Source organism: Oryctolagus cuniculus, chromosome 7, assembly GCF_964237555.1.
Source record: "Oryctolagus cuniculus chromosome 7, mOryCun1.1, whole genome shotgun sequence".
In the NCBI taxonomy this organism is placed as follows: Eukaryota; Metazoa; Chordata; class Mammalia; order Lagomorpha; family Leporidae; genus Oryctolagus; species Oryctolagus cuniculus.
The window spans coordinates 150013064-150035519 of NC_091438.1; the positions used below are offsets into that span (position 1 = coordinate 150013064).

At 42.9% G+C, this 22456-nt stretch overlaps 1 protein-coding gene across 12 annotated transcripts in view; it reads left to right on the top strand.

The window, feature by feature from the left end:
* Positions 1–22456, top strand: part of HP1BP3 (heterochromatin protein 1 binding protein 3) — a 45578-nt gene that overhangs the window by 3111 nt on the left and 20011 nt on the right. For 6 of the 12 annotated variants that reach the window (XR_011390865.1, XM_051840032.2, XM_051840033.2 and 3 more), the window contains exons 2-8: positions 4182–4377; positions 4811–4910; positions 9714–9867; positions 12804–12963; positions 14042–14185; positions 17792–17872; positions 18562–18716. Coding sequence is in view for 10 of the 12 variants with exons in the window: in XM_051840032.2 (XP_051695992.2) it covers positions 4282–4377; positions 4811–4910; positions 9714–9867; positions 12804–12963; positions 14042–14185; positions 17792–17872; positions 18562–18716 (890 nt within the window). In the remaining 2 variants the exon portion in view is untranslated. Of the gene's footprint in view, positions 1–63; positions 1800–2335; positions 2611–4181; positions 4378–4810; positions 4911–9713; positions 9868–12803; positions 12964–14041; positions 14186–17791; positions 17873–18561; positions 18717–22456 lie in introns of those variants that run through there. The other 6 variants (XR_011390866.1, XM_051840036.2, XM_051840038.2 and 3 more) reach the window with 4 other exon arrangements.

Genomic DNA, 22456 nt, shown 5'->3' on the forward strand with positions numbered 1-22456 from the left:
CAGAAGGGGTATTGTGAGTTGTTTTTGGTGGATGCAGCCAGGAAAAGTGGCAAACCACCTTTTTTTTTTTTTTTTTTTGACAGGCTGAGTGGATAGTGAGAGAGACAGAGAGAAAGGTCTTCCTTTTTGCCGTTGGTTCACCCTCCAATGGCCTCCACAGCTGGCCTGCTGCGGCTGGCGCACCGCGCTGATCCGAAGGCAGGAGCCAGGTGCTTATCCTGGTCTCCCATGGGGTGCAGGGCCCAAGCACTTGGGCCATCCTCCACTGCCTTCCCGGGCCACAGCAGAGAGCTGGCCTGGAAGAGGGGCAACCGGGACAGAATCCGGCGCCCCGACCGGGACTAGAACCCCGTGTGAAGCGCCGCTAGGTGGAGGATTAGCCTATTGAGCCGCGGCGCCAGCTTATCTTGTTCTTAAATTAAGTAAGTCTGGTATCTTTATGGACCATGAACCTATTGATCCCCTGTGTTTTGTTTGTTTTTTTAAAATTCTTTTTACTTGAGCTACAGAGAGGCCTAAGCAGAGAGAGAGTCATCTATCCGCTGGTTCACTCCCCAATTGGCCGCAACTGCCCGAGCTGCACTGATCCGAAGCCAGGAGCCAGGAGCTTGGAGCTTCTTCCAGGTCTCTCCAAGTCTCCAAGGACTTGGGCCATCTTCTGCTTTCCCAGGCCAAGCAGAGAGCTGGATTGGAAGTAGAGCAGCCAGGACTTGAACCGGCACCCATATGGGATGCCGGCACCGCAGGCAGTGGCTTTATGGCAACACCACAGCACCGCAAACCTCCCCCCACCCCGTTTTTACTTTCAGTTTTATCACTTTGACATTGAGTAGTTTACTTTTTTTTTTTTTTTTTGACAGGCAGAGTTAGAGAGACAGAGAGAAAGGTCTTCCTTTTCCGTTGGTTCACCCCCCAAGTGGCCGCTACAGCCAGCGGGTTGCAGCTGGCGCACTGTGCCAATCTGAAGCCAGGAGCCAGGTGCTTCCTCCTAGTCTCCCATGCGTGTGCAGGGCCCAAGGACCTGGGCCGTCCTCCACCGCACTCCCGGGCCACAGCAGAGAGCTGGACTGGAAGAGGAGCAACTGGGACTAGAACCCCGGGTGCCAGCGCTGCAGGTGGAGGATTAGCCAAGTGAGCCGCGGCGCCGGCCTAGTAGTTTACTTTTTTTTTTTTTTGGACAGGCAGAGTGGACAGTGAGAGAGACAGAGAGGAAGGTCTTCCTTTGCCATTGGTTCACCCTCCAATGGCCGCCGCGGCCAGTGCGCTGCGGCCGGCGCACCACGCTGATCCGATAGCAGGAGCCAGGTACTTATCCTGCTCTCCCATGGGGTGCAGGGCCCAAGCACTCGGGTCATCCTCCACTGCACTCCCTGGCCACAGAGAGCTGGCCTGGAAGAGGGGCAACCGGGACAGAATCCGGCGCCCCGACCGGGACTAGAACCCGGTGTGCCGGCTCCACAAGACAGAAGATTAGCCTAATGAGCCACGGTGCCAGCCTAGTAGTTTACTTTTAAAACCATTTGTTTGAATTTTGAGAAATAAGTACAGAATTAAGTGAAAAAGTTCTGACACGTTTTTAGGACTTTGTAGAGAGAGACAGAGACAGAGATCTTCCATCTGCTGGTTCACTCCGCAGTTGGCTGCAGCGGCCTGAGCTGCACTGATCTGGAGCCAGGAGCCTCTTCTGATTCTCTCCCATGTGGGTGCAGGGGCCCAAGCACTTGGGCCATCTTCTACTGCTTTCCTAGCTGAATCAGAAGAGGAGCAGCCGGAACTTGAACTGGCGCCCACTTTACCCGGTACGCCACAGTATCAGCCACTTTTTTTTTTTACTATTTCAGATTTATGTATTTGAAAGAGTGACTGAGAAGGAGGAACAGAAAGAGATACTCCATCCGCTGGTTCACTCTCCAAATAGCTTCAACAGCTGGGGCTGGGCCAGGTCTAGGCCTAGAGCCAGTAGCTGCATCCCAACTCCCACATGGGTGTCAGGGACTCAAGACTTGAGCCATCATTTTGCTGCTTTCCAGAAGCATTAGCAAGAAACTAGATTGAAAACGAAGTAGCCAGTACTTGAACCGTCCTAAGTTACAGTTTACCCTGTTGTGCCACAACATGCTTTTCTGTGAAAGTATTTTTTTAAAGACATTTGTGATTAGGATTTTGTGGGTGGTACTGGTAGCATTTTCAACCTAGATGGTGTTACCATGAATTAATAAACATGAATTTAGCTAATGAATTCATTAGTGGTGTCACTTAACTTGATTGTGGTATTTTACTTCTGTATAGTGTTTGCATGTAAAAAAATCAGATTTGCTCAGATTTTTTTAACTATCAAGAAGAACATTATAAGTCCTTGTTGAATGAATAAGCAGGTTTATGTATTCAGATTATCCCAAGATGGATTTTTAGTTTTCAGAAACCTAGATAATGCTGTTAGATCAACTTGGCTTTCTTTTCACAGATCATAAACCAGCTGTTTTCATTTCTTTTTAAGATTTATTTATTTTTATTTGAGTTACAGAGTGAGAGGGAAAGACAGAGACAGAGATCTTCCATTTGCTGAGAGAGACAGAGAAAATATCTTCCATGTGCTGGTTCATTTCTCAGGTGACTGCAATGGCCAGGGCTGGATCAGGCTGAAGCCAGGAGCCTGGAGTTTCTTCTGGGTTTCCCTGGAGGGTAGCAGGGTTCCCAAGCACTTAGGCCATCTTCTGTTGCTTTTCCCAGGCCATTAGCAGGAAGCTGGATCAGAAGTACAGGAGCCAGGACACAAACTGGCGCCCATATTTTTTTTAAAGGCAGAATTAGAGGGGGAGAGACAGGAGATATCTTCCATCTGCTATTTCACTCCCCAAATGGCTGCAACAGCTGGGCCTGGGCCAGGACGAAATCAGAAGTCTGGGACTCCGTGAAGGTCTTCCACATGGGTGGCAGGGGCCCAAGTACCTGGCACATCTGCTGCTCTCAGGTGCATTAGCAGGGAGCTGGTTCAGAAGTGGAGCAGCGGGATGTAGGCCCTTGTGTGGTGTCAATGTCACGGGCTGCAGCTTGACCTGCTGGGCCACAACGCTGGCCTCTGTGTCTTACAGTTTCTTGAAATCATGTGCTACATGAACCTTTCACATTTTTTTAAATAGTTAATTTTAAATGTTCATGATTTCCTAATTCCCTGTTGATAATAAATTTTAGTGGGCTATACAATCTTAACTCAAGTCTGGAATTGTTCTTGATGTACATAAAAAGATTTTTGCTGGAAATATGATAGCATTCTCTATTAATTTTTTGATACTGTCCTAGTTGTTGTATTTGGGACTATTAACCTGAGAAGTTGAGAGCTCTTAAAGTCTTAGGGTTTGAACTTAAAGGAATTGAATGACTAGTATGTCATTTCCAACTCTGTTACTTAGCATAGATATCTAAACACATAAATGATCATTTTATTATATTGAGGCATTTTTACTATAAAATAGCATTGCTTTCCAGATAACTTGTTTGTGTGTGAGGAGGAAGCATTTAATGATCAGAGTAATTTGAGTGACTTACAAGGATTTTATCTTCAAATATTTATGTTCTTATGTACTATTTTTGCTTATATTAAGAATCTGACATAAGTTCTTTGACGCTTAATTCTGTTTTAGTAGGTGGTGGTCTAAGTTTACTTCTCTAGGTCTGCAGGCTCTTAGAATTTCATGTTCTTCAGCAGTATATTTTTGTCTGTTATGTTTTCCCTTAATAGAGAAGAACAAATTCTCAGAGTTAAGATAACAATTAGTTTTCCTGACCCCTTTGAGAACAGTAATAACAGAAGCCTCTCTAGTAAAGTGATCTTTGACTAATCATTGGACTAACTCATTCTCTAACGTTATCCTGTCTTTCTGAGTTCCCGGAGGTAGGAGGAGGTGCTGGGGTCAGGTTCCTCACGAGCGCTCGTGTCCTTGTTGCCTTTGTTCATGTGGAAGGTGCAACCGCTGCTGTGGCTTACGCGTTTGTCTTAGTTGCTGCTTTACACAGTCCCTGTTTTGATAGTGGTTTTATCTTTTGGAATAATAACTAAGTCATCTGTCACTTAACTATAAGTTTTATAGTTATCCCCCCCCTTTGGATGTATATTGAATTTAGACGTTTTAGTGTAGTTTTGTTCCTGTTAATCTTCACACCAGGTCTTTTCTGTGCTTTAGGTTGACTCTTCACCACACTGAAACCATTAGGAAAAATCCTTGTGGTTAACAGCAGAGGCTTCAGAGTGTAACCTGTACTCGGGCCTAGAAATTATTTTAAATGGCGACTGATACGTCTCAAGGTGAACTCGTCCATCCTAAGGCACTCCCACTTATAGTAGGAGCTCAGCTGATCCACGCGGACAAGTTAGGTGAGGTAGGGGCTGGCGCATTCTTGAAGCTCACTCTCGGATCAATCCCTGCCTTCAGGCCCTGCTGGGTCTTTCTTGGTACATGTTCCTTTCCCTGCTTTGGGGCATCTAGGTTGTGAATCTGAAAAACTGAAATGGACACAAAGTTCTTTTCATCTTCCCTTTCCCCTCAATTCCTGAGAAAACCTCCAACCTTCTAAATTTATTCCAAATCAAGTATAATTATTTGTTTCCACTTGGAATTTTTTCTAAAAATTTTTTAAAGAGTTACTTCCTAAAATCATATTTCACTTAAAAAACTTGTTAAAAGTAATGAGCATCAGATCTTGGAGTCGACTTGAATTCTTCTTCATCTTTTGACACCCAGTTAGGCCCCTTGAGAAAGAGAAAATTTTTTTAATTACATGTTTGATTATTGTCATATCTTTTCTTATTTAGAAGGTGGAAGATAGCACCATGCCAATTCGTCGAGCTGTGAATTCTACACGGGAAACTCCTCCCAAAAGCAAGCTTGCTGAAGGGGAGGAAGAAAAGCCAGGTAAAGTAAAGCTGTGTCGGGCCAGCGCTGTGGAGTAATGGGTAAAGCCGCCGCCTGCAGTGCCAGCACCCCATATGGGTGCCAGTTCGAGACCAAGCTGCTCTACTTCTGATCTAGCTCTCTGCTATGGCTTAGGAAAGCAGTAGAGGATGGCCCAAGTGCTTGGGCCCCTGCACCCGTGTGGGAGACCTGGAAGAAGCTCCTGGTTCCTGGCTTCAGATCGGCCCAGCTCTGGTCATTGCTGCCATTTGGGGAGTGAACCAGTGGATGGAAGACCTCTCTCTCTCTCTCTCTCTCTCTGCCTCTCTCTAATTCCGCCTTTCAAATAAATGAATAAATTTTTAAAAGTAAAGCCAGGTCACAACTTAAAAAGGCAGAAGTGTTTATTCCAATTTGAAGTGTCCTATAAACTCCTTAGAGCATTTTGTTTTTTTAGTAGACACCAATTATGTGTATTTATTTATTGGAAAGGGGGGAAAAACAACAAAAAGGCTCCAATCTACTGGTTCACTCCCCAAATGCCCCCAGCAGCTATGGCTGAGCCAGACCAAATGTGGGAGCCAGGAACTCAGCCCAGGTCTCATGCTGCTGGCAAGGACCTGACTGTTTGAGCCATCACTGCTGCTTCCCAAGCTGTGTGTTGAGAGTGGAGCTGGGTCCCAAATGTAGTCCCTCTGATAGGGGAAATGGGCATTACAAGTGGTGTCAGCTCCTAGGCCACACTTGCATGCCACCCCCACCTTAATCATTCTCTTTTCATGGCTACATGGTTTAGGGGGACTATTTAAAGAGAGAAGTAGTACATTACTGGTATGTCATTGTCAAACCATGTGGGCAAAGTAAGATTTCATCTTGTGTCTGAAGATTTTTGGTTCTTTGAATTAAAAACAGAAAGACAAGGAGGATAGGAATCATCAAAGCATGTGTTGTCATGGGGATGAAGGCTCTGGGGGAACAAATAGGGCCTTTAAGAGGGACCATGGGGTCCGGTGCCTTGGTGCACTAGGTTAATCCTTCGCCTGCGACGCCGGCATCCCATATGGGTGCCGGTTCTAGTCCCAGTTGCTCCTCTTCCAGTCCAGCTCTCTGCTGTGGCTTGGAAAAGAGGTGGAAGATGGCCCAAGTGCTTGGGCCCCTGCACCCATGTGGGAGATCGGGAAGAAGCACCTGACTCCTGGCTTTGGATCAGTGCAGCTCTGGCCGTCGCGGCCACTTGGGGAGTGAACCAACAGAGGGAAAACCTTTCTCTCTGTCTCCTCTCTCTCACTGTCTAACTCTGCCTGTCAAATAAATAAATAAAATCTTTAAAAAAAAAAAAAAAGATGGACCATAGAAGGTTTACCCAGAAACCATCAGGAGGCATTTAGGGGAACGAATGATCAGCACGCTGATCTGTAACTGATACTGGTGGGGAAAAGATTTGCTAGTCAGAGGTGGGAGTATGAGGAATGGGCAGAAATAGACCCATCAATCGGGAGTGCTAATGCTCCTTTATGGCCTCTCTGACCGTCTCTTCTTCTTTTCCTTATCTTCAAGACCGTTTCTTTTCTCCCTTGCGTTTTCTCTCAGGTTTGTACCAGGGATTCACATACTGTACTCTGCCTATCTTGGCTTTTGGAACCAAATGTTTGCTGGCCAGCAGATTAGGAACAGAAAATGCATGTACCTTGTTGCCTTTATCTCTTGATACTGTAGGACAGACAGACACCATTATCAGTCAATATACTTTCTCTAGCTAAGCCTAGATTTTGTTTGAATATCCTTAGATGAATGTTATTACTATGTTAAGTATCCTGGCCTAAGGCAGTTAGAGAACAAGGAGATCCAAATATTAAAAAAGTAATGGATGCTGGTGAATTGAAGATTGCTTATTGTGTCTAGCATTAGGCTAAGCTGCTGGTGGTTCTTCTGCATCCATGTTTGTTTAGCTGAAGCCACTAAATCTTGGAACATCAGTTTTCAAAATACATGCTGGAGGATTCAGATGTATAAGGTATTAGAAAAGTCAGCCAAAAATTATAAAGGAACAGTGTCACTTCAGAAGTTATATATTTGCTAAGACTTCTATCTTATTTTAGTATTTCATATATGGAAATAATTAGACTTTACTCATGTGTTTTAAATTTTGTAAATCCTATATTTCACACAGAGGGTAGACACAGTAGCTGAATGAGTTGGAAACAGTGTCTTACACATACTTCATACCTGTTGAATGACCTTTTATTGGGTCATAACTCTTAAGCAATTACTCTTTAAAAAAGAAAAAAACATTGAAACATTGCTTTTCTGGGGCATGTTGGTGTAATTGGTTAAGCTACCAGCTGCAGTGCCGGCATCCCATATGGGTGCTGGTTTGAGTCCTGGCTGCTCCATTTCCAACGAGCTCCCTGCTAATGTGCCTGGGAAAGCGGCAGAATATGGTGAACCGGTGGATGGAAGATCTCTCTCTGTATCTCTCCTCGTCTCCATGACTCTGCCTTTCAGATAAATACACTCCTAAAAAAATTTTCATTTGAGAGGTACAGAGAGAGAGCATGCTCATCCACTGGTTCATTCCCTAAATGCTCATGACACCTGTGGCTGAGGCTGGAGCCAGGGACTCAGTCCAGGTCTCCTACCTGGATGTCAGGGACTCAACTGCTTGAATCACCACCTGCTGTCTCCCAGCGTATATATCAGGAAGGTAGGTTTGGGACCAGAGACGAGACTCACCGAGGCACTCCAATATGAGGTGCATGCAAGTAGTGTCTTAACCAGTGGGCCAAGTGCCCCCTTCCTTTTAAAAAAGATGTATTGATTTATTTGAAAGACAGTATTACAGAGAAAAAGGAGAAGACAAAGAGAGATCTTATATTTGCTGGTTCACTCTCCAAATGGCCTCAATGGCCAGGGCTGGGCTGGGCTGAATCAAGGAGCCCAGCACTCTATCTGGGTCTCATACATGGGTGACAAAGGTCCAAGTACTGGAGCCACCTTCCACTTCCTTCCCATGCACATTAGCAGGGAGCTAGTTTGGAACTGGAGCATCTGGGTCTCAAACTGGTACCCATATGAGATGTTAACATTATAGGCAGCGGCTTAAAGCTACTGTGCCACAATACTGTCCCTAGCAATTATTCCTGAGAGGAGAAAATGTGAAGTTAAAGTTTACAGCTGTGTTATAGTAAAACCTAGAAAATAGTTTTGGCTTTTCATTCCTTATTAAAAAATTACTTTATTTGAAGGTAGAAATACAGAGTGCTCCCATCCTCTAGTTCATTTTCAGATGCCCCCAAAAGCAAAGGGAAGCCAAAACCAGAAACACTCCAGGTCTCATGGCAAGAACCCACTCACATGAGACATCACCACTGCCTCCTCGGGTCCATATAACCAGAGAGCTGAACCCAGGGACTAGAGCCAGGAGTCAGACCCAGGCACTCCAGTGTGAGATGTGGGCAGCATCCTACCCAGTGTCTTAACCACTAGGCAAAATGTCCAATCCACATCCTTTTTAGTATAAAGCAATGTATTAAAAAATGATTAATGGTAAACTCTTACCCTTGCAGCAGTTGGATCAAGTTGTTAAGTTGAGGAACAGTAAAGGATACATCATGATGAAAATATATCTTACTGTGGAAAACCTAAATGCATTTATTATCCATATCCCCTGATATTGTTAGGAAGTTCTAGCCCTAATACTTTATGATCTGAACTGTGTGGGAAACAGTTCTAGAAGCAGCAGAATAAACCAGAGGAGGACAGGATAACGTTTGTAACTCAGTGAAGTAAGGATACTGAGACTTGGAGATGGAAGAGAACTAAGATCATCAGTCTAAAAAATGAAATTGGGGCGGGAGTTGTGTTGCAGCAGGGTAAGTCTCCACTGGGGACATGTGCAGCCCTCATTGGAGCGCCTGTCCAAGTCCCAGCTGCTCTGCACTTCCAGTACAGTTAGCTGCTGATGTTCCTTTGAGGCAGTAGATGATGGCTCAAGAAGCTGGATCCTACTACCTGTGAGAGAGACCCAGATGGAGCTCCTGGCTTCGACTGTGCTGATCATTTGTTGTTTTAAAATACAAAAATAAAAAGTTAAGTTGACTCTAAAACCTTGATTTTGCCTGAATTAGTTATGAGGGGAGTTTGGACCAGGTTATTCTGTTCTGGTCTCATTGAAGAACATAATCCAGGACAGAATTTGAAAATTATAGTTGACAAATTATAGTTTAGAATTTTAATTTGCTGAGAAACTATAAATTCCTTTAGCATCATAGTTATGTCGTTTGGTTATAAGAAAGAAGTGGCTTCATTTTTACTCTCTTTACTTACGTGAAGGCCACAAAGAAGTCCTCATTATTCCAGTAACTAGTTCACACAATGTCAGTGGTCAGATTTTCAAGCATGTGCTTCTGTTTTTGACCTGTGTTTGCAGCTGTGGTCCTTTCCTTTGGTAGCACTGCATGTTGCATAGTAGCTGTTCCCAGACGTGAAGGAGGAGACAGAGAACTTCAGACCTCATCATTCTTCATATTTTTACTCTTGGCCCAATCTTTCTGCCTGAAAAATACATGCTGATTATCAATTTTAAAATTTTGTTTGCTGAATTATAAAATGGCTAGTTTCTAAATTATGAGTATCATTACTGTTGCAGAATGGAGTAATCAGAAGGTTTAGGGTAAGCGTTTCCTGGTTGATCTACTTTTCTCCCATAATGGTATGGATAAATAATCACTTGATTAGACAAGATCTCATAGCCATTTGTTCTTCACTGCTGACTCGGGCGCTAACATAGCTGCCTGATGCACTTCTGCTCACCTGATCTTGTAGAACCAGATATAAGTTCAGAAGAATCTGTCTCTACTGTAGAAGAACAAGAGAATGAAACTCCACCTGCCACATCCAGTGAGACAGAGCAGCCCAAGGGAGAGCCCGAGAAGGAGGAGAAGGAGGAGAACAAGTCTGCTGAGGAAACCAAAAAGGAGTAAGGAGTTACACCTCTTCCTCTTGGTAACAGACTGTGTAACAGGGCTGCAGAGCGGGTTGTTTAAGTGTTGTCATGTTCATTTATGCTAGGTTTTGCTATTTGGGTTTTCTGTTTTAAATTGTCATTTGAAGAAGGTTTATAGATAGTTGTATGGTATATTAGAATTTGTGAAAGAACAATAGTTTGAATACTTCATTGTTCTCTTTTGGCTTTGGAATATGTTCTTATATTAAGAATTCATTATGGGAATGTCTGATGTTTTAAGCATTGACAAAATTTCAATAAGGAATGAAACTTTTTTTTCCTGCTTCTGTGCTAAGAGAGTTTTTATGTGCCGTTATTAGAAAGCATTAGTCTGGCCGGCGCTGCAGCTCAATAGGGTAATCCTCCACCTGCGGCGCCGGCACACCGGGTTCTAATCCCGGTCGGGGTGCCAGATTCTGTCCCAGTTGCCCCTCTTCCAGGCCAGCTCTCTGCTGTGGCCGGGAGTGCAGTGGAGGATGGCCCAAGTGCTTGGGCCCTGCACCCCATGGGAGACCAGGAGAAGCACCTGGCTCCTGGCTTTGGATCAGCGCGGTGCGCCAGCCTTGGCGGCCATTGGAGGGTGAACCAACGGCAAAAGGAAGACGGTTCTCTCTCTCTCTCTCTCACTCTCTCACTCTCTCACTCTCTTACTCTCTCACTCTCTCACTCTCACTCTCACTCTCACTGTCCACTCTGCCTGTCAAAAAATAAATAAATAAATAAATAACTCATTAAAAAAAGAAAGCATTAGTCTGTGTCTAGTCATTGATAGAGTGTGCTAAAGCTCTGAATGTATTTGAGAAGCACTAATTTGAGGTGATTTTGAGAATCTGAAAGATTTTGCTGTTGATCTGTGTCTGCACAAGATGCTAACAGTTATTTTTATTCTCAAAAAATTTTTTTAGAATAGCTGATGGTATTCATTCCACTGCTCCATTATTTTTGTTGGTACAGTTAGATATTAACTTTTTAAATAAAAGTCTAACTTAGTAATAACTATTTCTTTTAGATAAAATCTGCAGGGAATCCTTTATTGCAATTTCATAGATATAAGTAAGATTTGTGGGATTTTTAATGGCTATAACCATTCTCTCTCTTCTCTTTTTGAGAGGCAGAGAAAGTCAAATATAGTGAGAGATAGAGTACTGGCCTACTCCCCAAATGCTCACAACAGCTGGGGCTGGGCTAATGTGAAAGCTGAGAGCCAGAGAATTCAATCCAGGTCTTCCAAATGGCTGGCAAGAATCCAAACACTAAAGCTATCGCCTGTGCCTGGAAGTCTGTATGACCAGGGTGATGATGGAGTCAGGAGCCTGAGTGGGGAATCAAACCCAGGCACTCCAGTGTAAGACATGGACATCCTAACTTGGGTCTTAACTGCGAGGCTAAGCACTCACCCTCGGCTTGTCTTCTTAAATGTTTTAATGCATCTGTTAGATGCATAGAGTGTCGTTATTACTATTTACAATGAAATATATATAATGCTCTGTGACTCACAAATGATTTGTTGATCAAAATCCCAATCTTTTGCCACATCTTTGGAAGTAATGGGTATACGTTATGACTGTTTTACACTTGAAGACTAAAGCTGACATCAGTTGTTAAGTGATATCATACGTAGCTGTATAGCTAGCTACTAAGTGTTGAAACTCAAACCTAGTTTTCTGACTTCAGAGTTTGTTTTTTCCATCACACCAGATCACATCTGTGGTAGTTGTTGCTGGGTGTGCATTGTAAGGTTCTCTATTTTTGCATCCTGGGAGGCAGCAGATGATGATTCAAGTGCTCAGGAACCTGCCACCCCCGTGGGAGACCCAGATAGAGTTCCAGGATCCTGGCTTCAGCCTGGCCCAGCCCTGGGTTTTGCAGGCATCAGGAGAGTGGAGCAGCAGATGGAAAATCTCCTCTCTCGCTCTCAGTGTGCCTTACATAGAGATGAAAACAAGCATTAAAAATGAGAGAGCCACCGGTTGATGTTGTGGCACAGTGGGTTAAGCTGCAGCCTGGACTGCCTGCATCCCCTATCAGAGTGGCAGTTTGAGTCCCAGCTACTTCACTTCCTATGCAGCTCCTTGCTGATGAACCTGGGAAGCAGTAGATGATGGCTCAAGCACTTGGAGCTCTGCCATCCGTATGGGAGACCTGGAGTTCCTGGTTCCTGGCCTTGGCCTAGCCCAGTCCCAGCTGTTGTAGCCATTTGGGGAGTTAACCGGTAGATGGGATATCTTTCTGTCTCTGTCTCTCACTCCATCTTTCAAATAAATAAATCTTTAAAAAAAAAAAAAAAAAAAAAACCTCATTTCTTTTGTATACTAGACCCTCATGCCAGTGCTAATTTTATGACTTCTCTCCTTGTACCTGAGAGAAGACATCCTTTTAGTTTATTTATAGTACACAGTTTTTGAAATATATTTTATAAATTTTTGGTTATCGTACATGTTACCTTGGTGTTTAAATAAGACAGTTTTTGCCCTTCTCTGGTCTTTTCATCTTTCTGACTATATATAGTTATCCCTCAGTATCCTCGGGTGATTGGTCCCAAGATAACCTCCCCAACATATATCAAAATCCAAGGATGCTGAAATCCCTTATATAAAATGACATGACATTTACATGTAACCTGTGTACATCTTCCCATATACTTTAACATGTCTCTGGGTTACTTTTGGTATCTAGCATAGTGTAGACTTTATGTAAGTAACTGTTTTTGCTGTACTGTTTAGAGAATAATGGCAAGGAAGGAAGTATACATGTTCAGTTCAGGTGTAGTTGTTTTTTGTTTTTTTTTTTTCTTTTTTCTGGAATATTTTTGCTCCTCACTGTGGAACCCCTGGATACAGAGGGCCAACTGTACCTCTTTCTGGAGAATTCATCTTTCATATGCATAATAACAATTTTTTGTTTTAAAGTGAGAAAGATCAGTCTAAAGAAAAGGAGAAGAAAGTGAAAAAAACAATACCTTCCTGGGCTACCCTTTCTGCCAGCCAGCTAGCCAGGGCCCAGAAACAAACACCGATGGCTTCCTCCCCACGTCCCAAGATGGATGCAATCCTTACTGAGGCCATTAAGGCAAGTTTTTTATTTCAAGCAGTTCATCTTAGATTTATTGTTTATCTGTTGCTTAGTTGAGAGTGGAGTACTTCTGTCTAAACATCAGAAATTTTGCTCTGCTTCCTGAAGGAGATTCAGACGGAAAGCTATTGTGGGGTTCATGTGTTTCTGATGATGTGAGTGCTGTTGATTTTATTTTTAAATTCATCTTTACTGTGAAAGGCATTTATAATTTATTTTTGTAATTTATTACTCAGTTTATTGAATATAGATTTTAAGACTGATAAGGTTAACTCATCCAACATTATGTGTAAGGACTACCTTCTCTCAAGTAACTGTTAATTAACTGAATAACACTTAGAATTTATGTTTTAAAAAATATCTTTAGATCAGTTTGTAAAGCTGACTATATATATATACACACACACACACACACACACACACACGCTAGTGGTTCCCTTTTACACCTGAACTAGAAACACTTTTACAAACCTGTTACTTTGGCTCATCGTCTCACCATTTCAGACTTGTAGAAAGTGTCTTACGTCTGTGGCCACACCACTCTGAATGCGCCCGATCTCGTCTGATCTCAGAAGCTAAGCAGTGTTGGGCCTGGTTAGCATTTGGATAGGAAAAAGTGTCATACTACATCATCATTTTAATTTTTAAGGGTATTTCCTAATCTGACATTGCCGTTTTGTGTAGATCTTTCTATTTAATTTTGCAATATTTATTTCATTTAGTAAGAAGAGTTAAAAACAACTTATTTTAGGGACTGAGTTTTGATTAGGGGCAGAGATCATTTTAACCAAGGCAGTGCCGTGGAAGGGGATATATGTAAGTATAGCTGTCACTCTGAATTCAAGAAGATAGCACTGACATATAAACTGAAAAACAGGTTTTGCCGTCAAACTTGTCCCTTTACTCCTTAGACTTCTCTCACCTCTTTAAGAAAAATTTCTTGGTCCAGTACCTTGTCCATAGTTAGATCTCTATTCCTTGTGTAGCCTGTCTGGAAAAATGTGTCAAGTTCTTTATCTAGTAAAAAACAGCAAGTTTAAGGTAATGTATATGATTTGGCAAATCTTTTTTCTAGGCATGCTTCCAGAAGAGTGGTGCATCAGTGGTTGCTATTCGAAAATATATAATCCACAAGTATCCTTCTTTGGAGCTGGAAAGGAGGGGCTATCTTCTTAAACAGGCGTTGAAAAGAGAATTAAATAGAGGAGTCATCAAACAGGTATTACAATTACTGGTAATATAATTTCATCATATATTAGAGTTAAGTGTGTTTAGTAACATTTAGACTTTCTTAATTATTAAAAATAATTTACAGAATAATGAAATACTTTTTAATACAGTTTTATTACCTGAAGCAAGGTTTGAAAAAAACACTGGTGCCACTTGCTTTCTAGAAAGCAGGAGCAATAAGATAATGTTTTTTTCTAGCTTATCGTACTCTTAAATGGATTTCCTTTGGGTGTCATTGGTGTTTGAAATCATTCAGCACTGAAGATGGTAAGGAACCCTGCTATTGCAATAGCAGAAAGGATAATTGCTCTTGTGTTAGGTTTGTTAGCAGTTCCTACGACTAGACTTGTTGCTCTTATACATCAGTTTTACAAATAGGTTCACCTTAAATGGTTAGTATCTATAAACACTTAATGCCTGTTAGGAGCTTTAGAGTTGCCCAAGTGAACTGAGACTAGTCCTAGAACTAGTGTTGATATCAGGCTTAAATCTGTGTCCTCTTGCATAGTTTATTAAAGTATTGCTTTCGAATCCTAGAATTCTAAGCATAGAATGGATTTTCTTATATTCAGCAGTCCAGAATGATGAAATAACTACCAAGGTTCCATGGTACTGACAAAAGTTGGTTCTAAGAATCTTGTTGACCACATTCCCAGAGTTGTCTTGCTATTTTTTTAGACCTTTTTTGCACAATTTGATAAGCATAGAATCTATCACTCAGGCATTTAAAATTTAAACACTGCTTAGAACTTTGAACAAGTAATTCCAAAGTTTGATACTAATTCCCTGTGTCTGCCAGGTGCTTAGGGGTCCATCAATGAATAAAACAGATTACCATCATATGGAACTTAAAGTCTAGCTTTATTTAAACAGACCTTGAAAATGATATTTTATTAAAAGGTCTTACCTAGCCAAAGCTAAAGACCTGTCCTGTAACATCGTGTGTCAGCACAGCTTAGGAGGTAGCATCGTATTTTCCTTTATGAAAATGTAGTTTGTAACCTTCTATTGCCCCTACAGAGTGATCCTCAGGATTTGGTGTGTAAACAGTACACTAGGGGCCTGCTTTGTGGTGCAGTAGGTTAAACTGTCCCCACCTGCAATGGGGAATCTCATGTGAGTGCTGCTCCAAGTCTCGGTTACTCCACTTCCAGTTCAGCTACCTGCTAATGCGCCTGGGAAACAGCAAAAGATGGCCCAAGTGCTTGGACCCCTGCCGCCCGTGTGAGAGGTCCTGATGGATTTCCAGGCTCCTGGGTTTGGCCTGGCACAGCCCTGGCTGTTGCGGCAATTTGGAGAATGAACCAGCATTCTTGGGCTTGCCCCCCAGCCCTGTCTGTCTGTCTCTTCTTTCTCTCACTCTTAACTCTTTCAAGTAAATCTTGAAAAAAAAATGAAAGCAAAACAGTAGGCTAAAAGCATTTCACCTTGGTATAGATAAAACTAAGATGTGGAGGACTTTGATTATTTGTGAATCAATTTAAGTTATGGTGGGGCTGGTGCTGTGGCGCAGTAGGTTAAAGCCCTGGCCTGGCTGGTGCCGCAGCTCAATAGGCTAATCCTCTGCCTTGCGGCGCCGGCACACCAGGTTCTAATCCTGGTCGGGGGGCCTGATTCTGTCCCAGTTGCCCCTCTTCCAGGCCAGCTCTCTGCTGTGGCCAGGGAGTGCAGTGGAGGATGGCCCAAGTGCTTGGGCCCTGCACCCCATGGGAGACCAGGATAAGCACCTGGCTCCTGGCTTCGGATCAGCGCGGTGCGCCAGCCACAGTGCACCGGCCGCGGCAGCCATTGGAGGGTGAACCAACGGCAAAGGAAGACCTTTCTCTCTGTCTGTCACTGTCCACTCTGCCTGTCAAAAAAAAAAAAGCCCTGGCCTGAAGTTCTGACATCCCATATGGGCGCCGATTCTAGTTCTGGCTGCTCTTCTTCTGATCCAGCTCTCTGCTATGGCCTGGGATAGCAGTAGAAAATGGCCCAAGTCCTTGGGCTGCTGCACCCACATAGGAGACCTGAAGAATCTCCTGGCTCCTGGCTTTGGATTGACGCAGCTCTGGCCGTGACAGCCATCTGGGGAGTGAAGCAGAGGATGGAAGACCTCTCTCTGTATCTACCTCTCTCTGTACTCTGTCTTTCAAAGAAATAAAATCTTAAAAAAAAAAAATTAGTTATAGTAAGACTTGTGTATACCATTGTGCGCAATGTCTGCAAAATTATCAGATAACCGTTCACATAAAGCTTAATAATTTGTCATTGATACAATGTGGGAAAAGTTGGGGTCTGAGACCTTTTGGCTCTAAACTTTGACTAAGGTACTATGTTCCTTTGAAAGAGGAAGATCCAACATCTGCTGGTTCACACCCCAGATACCCACAGGCCAAAAACCAAGAGCCCAAAACTCAGTGCAGGTCTCATGGGTGCTAGGGACCAAGTACTTGAGCCATCATCTGCTACCTCCCAGGGTGTACATTAGCAGAAGCTGGATAGGAAACAGGAGCCAGGAATCAAATCGGGCACTCTGCTATGGAATTAGGACACCCCGAGTGCTATCATACCTCCTGCACCACGTGCTTGGTCCTTCTTCATTGTCCATTCCTTTCATAGGACATTTTCGCTGTTTTGCATTGTAGTTATTTTTTTAATAATTTTTGAAAGCTTGTGGTAGACTGTTTAACTTGGTATCATAGTATTGTTCTTCAGTTTAGCAGAATAGAGTTCACTGAGTTATCCAATATTGAATAGTTAGATGGTTTCCATCTCAAGTCTCTTGACTCCTCATCCATTATTCTTTAAATATTCTTTAAACAGCATTTTACATTAAGTCTTATATCAACATGCCCTATAATTCCTTTAGTCTTGTATAAAGTTACAAATATTGGTTGGCCGGTGCCGTGACTCACTTGGTTAATCCTCCGCCTGTGGCACCAGCATCCCATATGGGCACCAGGTTCTAGTCCCGGTTGCTCCTCTTCCAGTCCAGCTCTCTGCTGTGGCCTGGGAGGGCAGTGGAGGATGGCCCAAGTGCTTGGGCCCTGCACCTGTAAGGGAGACCAGGAAGAAGCACCTGGCTCCTGGCTTCAGATCGGCGCAGTGCTGGCCGTAGTGGCCATTTGTGGGGTGAACCAACGGAAAGAAGACCTTTCTCTCTGTCTCTCACTGTCTATAACTCTACCTATCAAATTTAAAAAAATAAATAAAAATAAAAAATAATTAAATACTGGGGACTGATAGTGTGGTGTAGCAGATAAAGTTGATGCCTATGATGCCAGCATCCCATATGGATGCCGGTTTGTGTCCTGGTTGCTCCATTTCCAATTCAGCTCCCAGCTAATGGCCTGGGAAAGGCAGCAGAGGATGGTTCAGGAGTTTGGGCCCCCGCTGACTACCTGGGAGACTTAGAGGAAGCTCTTGGCTCCTGGCTTCAGCCTGGCCCAGCTCTGGCCTATGTGGCCATCTGGGGCGTGGGTCAGCAGATGGAAGTGTGTGCTCACATGCTCTCTCTCCTTCTCTCTCTCTAGCTCTTTCAAATAAATAAGTCTTTTAAAAAATTAAAGTTATAAATACAGTAATAATGTAAATAAAAATCAATTTATTGTAGGTAAAAGGAAAAGGTGCTTCTGGAAGTTTTGTTGTGGTCCAAAAATCAAGAAAAACCCCTCAGAAATCCAGAAACAGAAAGGTAAGAAGTCTGTGCCACATTTCGAGGACTGTAACACTATTAGGATCACTAAATAGCAATGTTTACTGAGTGTTTACTGTGTGTCTGGCACTATGCAAAGTGCAGCTTTTGTACTAACCTGCAGGTGCTACATGTAATCTGTCCAGCTGGGGAATATAGTAGCCAGGATGCAAATCCTGATACTTCAACCCAGTTAAGCCCATTGACTTAAATGCTGTATATATGGATGGCTATGTGAATTGTACTGTTTTTTGTGAAATATTTTAAGTTTTTACTCAATACTTAACCTCAAATATATACCCAGAGCCAATTTTTCTTCTCACTTTCTATAAATACTAACACCTTTCATCCCAACATAATAACATCATTTATAATAAAGTGAAATATCTAGTATTTCATTTGTGTTGGTAATTGAAATCATAAATATTCCTTTACACCTTTGTTTTTACAATTCTGAAGATTTTTAAAGTCTACTCCTCTTTCTTGCTTTTCTATATATTATTTTAACTCCCAACTTGAAATTTTTTTCTCAAAGAAATTGCCATGCAAGTGACATTACACTGTTGTGGTGTGATGTATTATATGTGGAAAAAAGTGATAATCTTCTGTTGCCAGTTGGCTGAGTACTCAAACAAGGAAGAGAAAGCTTTCTGTTCTATAATGATCGTAATTTCGATGTTATTTTTCAGAAGAGGAGCTCTGCAGTAGATCCAGAACCACAAGTAAAGTTGGAAGATGTCCTCCCGCTGGCCTTTACTCGCCTTTGTGAACCTAAAGAAGCTTCTTACAGTCTTATCAGGAAATATGTATCCCAGTATTACCCCAAACTCAGGGTGGACATCAGGTAGGAGCCATTGACAACTTTTTTTTTAAAGCATAATATGTTAATCTTTTAGTCTCTTCTGCACAAGAAGAGAGATTATTCGAGAAGGCTTCTAGCTGAGCTAGGAATAAAACCTTTTTTATGTGATTTGTTTGGGTCTTTTGTTTTTGCCACATTATGTTTGCATTTTCGTATCTCCATATGTAATTTTTTAAACTTAAAGCGCATGTTCTTTTTTTTTTTTTTTTTTTTTTTTTTTTCATTTTAAAAATGTTTTGTTTATTTATTTAGAGAGTTAGAAAGGGCTGTTACCTACACATTCAGTCCCCCGATGTCCACAACAGTCTCAGGCCAAGGGCAGGAGCTGGGAACTCAATTTGAGTCTTCCACATTTGTGGCAGGAGATCAATCACTTGAGCCAGTACTTGTTGTCTCCCAGGATCTGCATTAGGGAAGCCAGAGTCAGAAGCTGGAACCAGCTTAGGATGTATCTTATCTACTGGACCAAACGCCTGGCCCTTCCAAAAATTTTTAATATGTGGTTAGTTGAATCCACTGATGTGGAACCCATGGTTGTGGAAGACCTGCTTTTTCCTTCTAGCTGTATGTCTTTTTAGATACTCATCTGTTGTTTACAATTATAACTGAGAACAAAAAAATACCTCTGGCTTCAATAACTTCTAAATAGAAATAACAGTATCTTCAACATTTAAACATGTAAGACAGAATTCTGACAAAATTTTGATAGTAATTCATTTGTTGTTGTGGGTTTTTTTTTTGTTTGTTTGTTTTTTTTTTTTTTTTGGACAGGCAGAGTTAGAGAGAAAGGTCTTCCTTCCGTTGGTTCACCCCACAAATGGCCACTACGGCCCGCGTGCTGCACTGATCCGAAGCCAGGAGCCAGGTGCTTCCTCCTGGTCTCCCTTGCAGGTGCAGGGCCCAAGCACTTGGGCCATTCTCCACTGTACTCCCAGGCCACAGCAGAGAGCTGGCCTGGAAGAGGAGCAACCGGAATAGAATCCAGCGCCCCAGCTGGGACTAGCACCCAGGGTGCTGGCGCCGCAGGCGGAGGATTAACCAGTTGAGCCGCAGCACCAGCCAATTCATTTGTTCAAAAAAAAGTTATGGGGACAGCGCTGTGGTGTAGCAGGTAAAGCTGTTGCCTGCAGTGTTGGTATCCCATATGGGCGCCGATTTGAGCCCTGGCTGTTCCACTTTTGATTCAGCTGTCTGCTAATGGTTTGTGAAAGCAATAGAAGATGGCCCAAGTCCTTGGTCCCCTGCATCTGCATGGGAGACCCAGAGGAAGCTCCTGGCTCCTCGGATCAGTGTAGCCCTGGCTGTTGGAGCCAATCGGGGAGTGAAGCAGAAGAGGATGGAAGACCTCTCTCTCTCTCTGCCTCTCCTCTCTCTGTGTAACTCTGACTTTCAAATAAATAAATAAATAAATCTTTAAAAAAAGAAAAAGTTAACCACTCAGCATCTGGACTTAACATTAATATTGTCTTATTATCTCTGGGATTTATGTAGACATATTTGTTTAAATTTGTAGATCAGAGTATAAGGGTTTTTCTTTTTTTCTTCGTTTTATTTGAAAGACATAGAGACAGAAATCTTCCATCTGCTTATTTCATTCCCAAATACCTATAGTATTTGGCAATGCCGATCCGAAGCCAGGAGCCAGGAGCTTCCTCCAGGTCTCCCATGCAGATGCAGGGAACCAAGGACTTGGGCCATCTTCTGCTGCTTTCCCGGACCATTAACAGAGAGCTGAATCGAAAGTGGAGCAGCCGGGACTCAAAGATTGGGGCAGGCCAAGGCCAGGAGTTCAGAACTGAGTCTGGGTCTCTTATGTGGGTAGCAGGCACTTAAGTACTGAGCCATCATCTGCTGCCTCCCAGGGTGAGCATAAGCAGGAAGCTGGAATCAGAAGTGGAGCCAGAACTCACACCTAAGCACTCTTGATTCAGATATCCCAAGCAGTGTCTTAATCCTTGTGCCAAATGCCTACCGGAGTTTGAGGTTATTTTTTCAATTTCACTTTATTTTATAACTTATTTGAAATAGGGGGAGAAATAGACATAGGTATTCTGTCTGCTGCTGATTCACTCCCCAAATGCCCAAAACAGCCAGGGTGAGACCAGGCCAGTACTAGGAGCCAAGAGCTCAGTCTGGGTCTCCTGCATAGACTGCAAGAGCCAGCTGCTTCAGCCGTCACCTGCAGCCCTCAGTGTACACTTGAGCAGAAAGGTAGAATTGGAAGCAGAGCTCTGCTGAAACTTGGGCACTCTGATATGGGATGAGGGTGTTTCAGGTGATGTCTTCTGAGTTTTAAATGTGTACATGTGACATATTTGTTGTGGTGACTTTTGGAAAATTGTGTTTAATCCAGCGTTCTTTCTACAGAAGAGTATTATATTAAATATCAAATATACATTGCCCTGATAGAGTTTAGTTTTTTTTAAAATGTGTACATGTGACATTTTTGCTGAAGCCTGCATTTAGAATTGCTGAAATTTCAACCCAAATCCATGCTTTCAGAAAATCACGTCTTCAGAATGCCCAATTAAAGAATGAGTCAAATAGTACAAAAGAGAAGGGAGTCACATAAGCAAAGAATTTGAAATTAATATCCTGGTATATGTATGCTTCTTATACCCTGAATATGATGGTGGTAGGCAGACACAACCATGCATTAGAAACACACTGTATGGGGGCCGGTGCTATGGCAAATAGACTAAGCATCTATCTGGTGCCGGCATCCCATGTGGTGTCTGTTCATGTCCCAGCTGTGCCTCTTCCTTTTTTTTTAAAGATTTATTTTATTTATTTGAAAGAGTTAGACTTAGAGACAGAGAGATCTTCCATCCGCTGGTTCACTCCCCAGATGACCGCAGTGGCCGGAGCTGTGCTGATCTGAAGCCAGGAGCTTCTTCCGGGTCTCCCACGTGGGTACAGGGGCCCAAAGCCCATCCTCTACTGCTTTCCCAGGCCATAGCAGAGAGCTGGATCGGAAGAGGAGCAGCCGGGACTAGAACCAGCATCCATATGGGATGTTGGTGCTTCAGGACAGGGCTTTAACTCACTGTGCCACAGCACTGGCCCCATTTTCCAATCCAGCTCCCTGATAGCAGCTTGGGAAAGCAGTAGAAAATGGCCCAGCAGCTTGGGCCCCTGCCCTCAGATGGGAGACCTGGAAGACACTCCTGGCTTCTGGCTTTGGATCTGTCCAGCTCTGGCTGTTGTGGCCATTTGGGTGGGGAGTGAACCAGTGGATGGAAGACCTTTCTGTCTCTAACTCTGCCTCTCAAATAGATAAATAAAATATTTTTTAAAAAAGAAATGCATTGTATAATGCATTTAAAGATGGAAACATTTTATTTTTAGCTCCCTTAATTCTCTACTTTTTGATGACTAGAGTCCATGCCCTCCCTCCAGTTCTGTTCTCTCCTTCTGATTCACTCTTCTTACGTAAGTTCAGTTTGCTTTAAATCTTTTGGATTTTTGGTTTTGGTTTGTTTTTTTTTTAAAACTTTCACTTGTATTTTTGAGAGAGGCAGAGAGAAAACTCCTATTATTCCTGAAACGCCTGCGACAAACAGAGCTAAGCTAGGCCCAAAGCCAGGAACTACAGTTCAATCCAGGTCTCACACATGGGCAGCAGAAACCTAATTACTTGGGCAATCACCACTGCATCCCAGGGTCTACATTAGCAGAAAACTGTAATCAGGATCCAGAGATGTGATTTGAATGTAGGCAGT